The 3,972-nt window shown below is 35.8% G+C and overlaps 1 protein-coding gene across 1 annotated transcript; it reads left to right on the forward strand.

Moving 5' to 3' along the window:
- Window positions 1-880: 880 nt before the first annotated feature.
- cd8a (CD8a molecule) lies at window positions 881-3,618 on the forward strand. Its single transcript, XM_071336416.1, has 7 exons — window positions 881-1,045; window positions 1,478-1,807; window positions 1,953-2,048; window positions 2,228-2,338; window positions 2,564-2,603; window positions 2,781-2,848; window positions 3,277-3,618. Exons 1-6 carry the CDS (start codon window positions 991-993, stop codon window positions 2,836-2,838), a joined length of 690 nt encoding a protein of 229 aa, XP_071192517.1. The 5' UTR covers window positions 881-990; the 3' UTR covers window positions 2,839-2,848; window positions 3,277-3,618.
- The last annotated feature ends 354 nt before the right edge of the window (window positions 3,619-3,972 follow it).

Genomic DNA, 3,972 nt, shown 5'->3' on the forward strand with positions numbered 1-3,972 from the left:
GTTATCTAAATGTATTTGAATTATATTTTATTTGCACAAGGAAAGAACCCTAAATTGTTGTATGAGCAGAGCCTCACTCTTCAAAAGAAACAAAACAATTACTTGTTGTCTCAAATCATGTCTCAAATCATGTCATAATATTCAACCTTTTATTTCTTGACAATCTGCTTACACATTTATTGAGAATCCTCGACTAATGCAATGCCTACTCACAATTTGTTATGTCTTTAGCAATATTGCATCCTTCCTGTACACTTGCCGCTGTTTTTTCTATTGTGAATTTAAAAAAATCAATATGAGGAATTGAACAATTAAATAGCACAGCTGTGTTTCAAACCAGCCTATCCTAACGTATTTTCAGACACCCAGGTACCAGTTTATTTCTAATTATATTTCTAAATCTAATCTGCTATAGCCTATCTATAAAACTTTGACATAACACCACTGACGTAGGCTGTAGATTAGTAAATCACAGCCTAATGTTGACACGATGTAGGCGTAGGGTACTACATGATTAATACATTACGCAACAAAGGTAATAGTAATAACACAAATAAATAAAATAACACTTATATCACTTTATAGGCCTATTGATTATATTATTCGGCTATTCTTGCAATATGATGTTTATCAAAGTGGCAGCACAGAGGCACGTCCTCAAAAGTGTATGTCATGACCTACTGCTCTTGACTTAAATTACTACTTTAAAATGTTGACACATTGTGCTGTGTGTGTGCGCTTCAGAGCGCGTGTGGTTTTTGCGTAAAGCCAGCCTGTCGCGAAGCGCAGCGCGGATTGGTGGGCTCTGCTCGAGCAGCCTTGCAGACCACCTTGGGGTGCACGAGCTCTGTGCAAGACTCCTGCAATGACCTCTTTTACCAGTGATGAAAGAAAACTTTGGGCGGGGTTTAGGGTCGTGTTGAGCTCCTCATCACACCTGTTTCTACATCCCATGAAGAATAGCTCGAACGTGTTGCTGTGCAAAAAGACATGAAAATGGTCCAAAAGTGGATGCAGACACTTGTTTTACTGTTCTTTTGTCAAGGTAAGTCAGACTTTTTCATATTACTATACTGTAGTACGTTCATTCCCTTCAGAGTAGGATAGTTTCAAAGTCATCAATGGATTTCAACGATGTTGCCAGAATACTTGCTCTCTCACAGACCTAGTTCATAACAAGTGTTGTTATATAGGCTAGGCCTGCTCTACATAATTTTATATTGTATTTTAATTTCATTTTGAATGGTAACGTATTTGTTGGCCTAATCAATTCTGTGTTTTAGGTTTGTCTAGAGTGTATTTTTTTAATGAAATATATTGTTTAGGCTATAGCCTAAACATCATATGTGTCACGTTTCAGTAATTGCATTTTGAATTAGCCTAATAAGACATCTTCAGTAATAAATTATTAATTTATTCATTCGTTGAATCTCTAATTTGTTCTTTCGTACTTCTTTTTAATCACAAACGTTATCAGAAACTCTCCAACTGAGTTCTCTGACAGAGAAAACGGATGGAGAGAGGGTGGAGATCACTTGTGCACCAGTCTCTAAGACTAAGAGCAACATGGTGATTTGGTTTAGAGTGCAAGACAACGCTGGAATGGAGTTTATTGCATCGTTTAGTACCAAGGACGGTAAACAGAAAACAGACTTTAACAATGAGGTCTTCAGCGAGAAGCAGATCAACAAAAACATATTGATACTGAAGGCTTTCAAAAATGCTCGAGATAGTGGCGTCTACAGCTGTGCATCAATCAATGGTAACGCGCTTGTGTTTGGTGAAGTAACTCGACTTGTTGGGCCAGGTGAGTAGACTAGCTAGGCTACATTACATAAATAAATTGTATCAGAATAATAAAGTTCTAAACATCAATGTTTTTTTAATCAGAGGTTCTTTATAGCCTATTAACAGTCTGAAAGTTATCCATGCTAACACACCTCACTTTTTAGCCCCTACGACAACAACAACAACAACAACCACGACGACTACACCAATGACCACAGCCATAGAGCTAACCAGCTCTACAACTGCCAAGTCGTGCAAAGGTAGAATATTTATTGACATCATCATCATCACATGTATTCTTATCATAATATAAATGTCCTCATATTTTTTATCGAGTTGATTTGGATAATCATAGTAGAATTTTTCATTATCCAATGGTGTTTATCATTGTAACACATTTATCCCAAATGCCTTCTGTGTTTGACTTGTGTTTTTGCAGTGGGAAAGGTGGACCCTACTGCATCCTGTGATTTGATCGTTTGGGCCCCATTGGCTGGTGGCTGTGGCTTCCTCTTCCTCCTCCTCATCATCACTGTATGCCACTGCAACCGTGAGTCCTGCATTCACTCACCAATATACCCCCATGTATCCATGAAACACCCACCCACCAAACAAAACAAGAGTATTGAACCAACTGATGTAAATATGCTGCCATCATTTTCCAGTTAGAATGTATGAACATTTTCATATAATTTCCTTATAATTTAAAAAATAAATGATTAATAATATTATATCAATATTATATATTATTTATTTGCTGTTTCTTTTGCTTCAGGGATGAGAACGAAACGATGCCCACATCATTACAAAAGACAGTACGTTTTCCTGCTTTAATATGTCAAACATGAGTCCTGTTATGATGTATGCAGCCTAGAAAATTTGTAGTTGAAAAAAAGAGAATGTCCACACTTTTGGGAGTTTTCTCCCCTAAACGGTCCACCTGAGTTTGTAGTTGGAAAGACAAGCTCCTCTTATTTTTCTCTTGTATTCAGGCCGAGAATGGCAGCACCGGGGCAACAACATCCTACAGCCAACAACAGACTTTTCTAACCCTCAACAGGTATATCATGAATAAACTCTCCTCAACCTAAATGTTCCTTTTACATTCTAAATTGAGAGGTGTGTTTTAGTATAGGATAAAGCAGCATGCACAAGCTATGTATGAACACAAAAATAATATATTGGTTCATAAAAAAATTATTAAAAAAAAAATTATTATTATTGTTCAGTGATTATAGTAAGGTAATTCAACTTCTCGCTGTAAAAAACAAGAGAACCCAAAGCACACCCTATTGTTTGAGTGACTACATTTAAAAAAAATAACAATTGAACATATTAAAACTTCTACCAGACATTCACAATGTAGTTACTAATGCTTATAACACAGATGATTTATATAACACAGGTGATTTATATAACACAGGTGATTTATATAACACAGGTGATTTATGTAGCTTACTACATGTTTATTGTCTATTCTTCTCACAGACACTGAGAGAGACGCAAGACGGTGCGACGTTGTCTCTACTATCAACCATTCAGTTTGTTCAATTATACATTTTTACTGAGACATTTGCTCCGTAACACCATTGAAATAGTAGAATTCTCGCTCTCTTCATTTAATTAATCAACATAATAGCTTTATGGCAGGTTTGTGAAGATGATTCATGTCGTTACTCAGTCTAATGATGAGATATGTATTGCTTATAGCTTAGTTTAAAATGATGATATGAGCTACTTTTCTCCTTATGACTTTCATGGCCTGTAAATGAAAACAAAGACAAAAGCTCTGCAGTGAAACTTCAATAAAACCAAGGTAACATTTTCTAACTCAAATTGTTGGAATTTTTCCTGATACTCGTATTCAGTTTCTTTCTAGACTTCAATGAATGTTTGGAAGAAATGTGCAATATAAAGCACTATTTTTGCAATACTTGAGTGATTGAACCATAGTGTACGTAATTGTGTGTGTTCTTGTTACTGTAGAACCATGTTAGAGTGAACCTCTATCTCCATTACGCTCTATTAGTAACCTCTTACAATCTGAATGAAAAGACAGAAATGGTAAAACTACATCGATTAAATGTTTTGTTTACAACACTTGAAATCTATTCAAATTCTACTCAAGTGCCCAAGGCCATTGCACTAAAAAAAAGAATAGCCTACTTAAATTGGAGTTGAACA

Source organism: Salvelinus alpinus, chromosome 12 (genome assembly GCF_045679555.1).
Source record: "Salvelinus alpinus chromosome 12, SLU_Salpinus.1, whole genome shotgun sequence".
Classification (NCBI taxonomy): domain Eukaryota; kingdom Metazoa; phylum Chordata; class Actinopteri; order Salmoniformes; family Salmonidae; genus Salvelinus; species Salvelinus alpinus.

What these genes read in the sequence shown, in the direction of transcription:
- cd8a (XM_071336416.1), top strand. Translation starts at nt 991, where the DNA reads ATGAAAATGGTCCAAAAGTGGATGCAGACACTTGTTTTACTGTTCTTT. An exon ending in TTTACTGTTCTTTTGTCAAG is followed by an intron (nt 1,046 to 1,477) that starts GTAAGTCAGACT and finishes AAACGTTATCAG; the next exon opens with AAACTCTCCAACTGAGTTCT. An exon ending in AACTGCCAAGTCGTGCAAAG is followed by an intron (nt 2,049 to 2,227) that starts GTAGAATATTTA and finishes GTGTTTTTGCAG; the next exon opens with TGGGAAAGGTGGACCCTACT.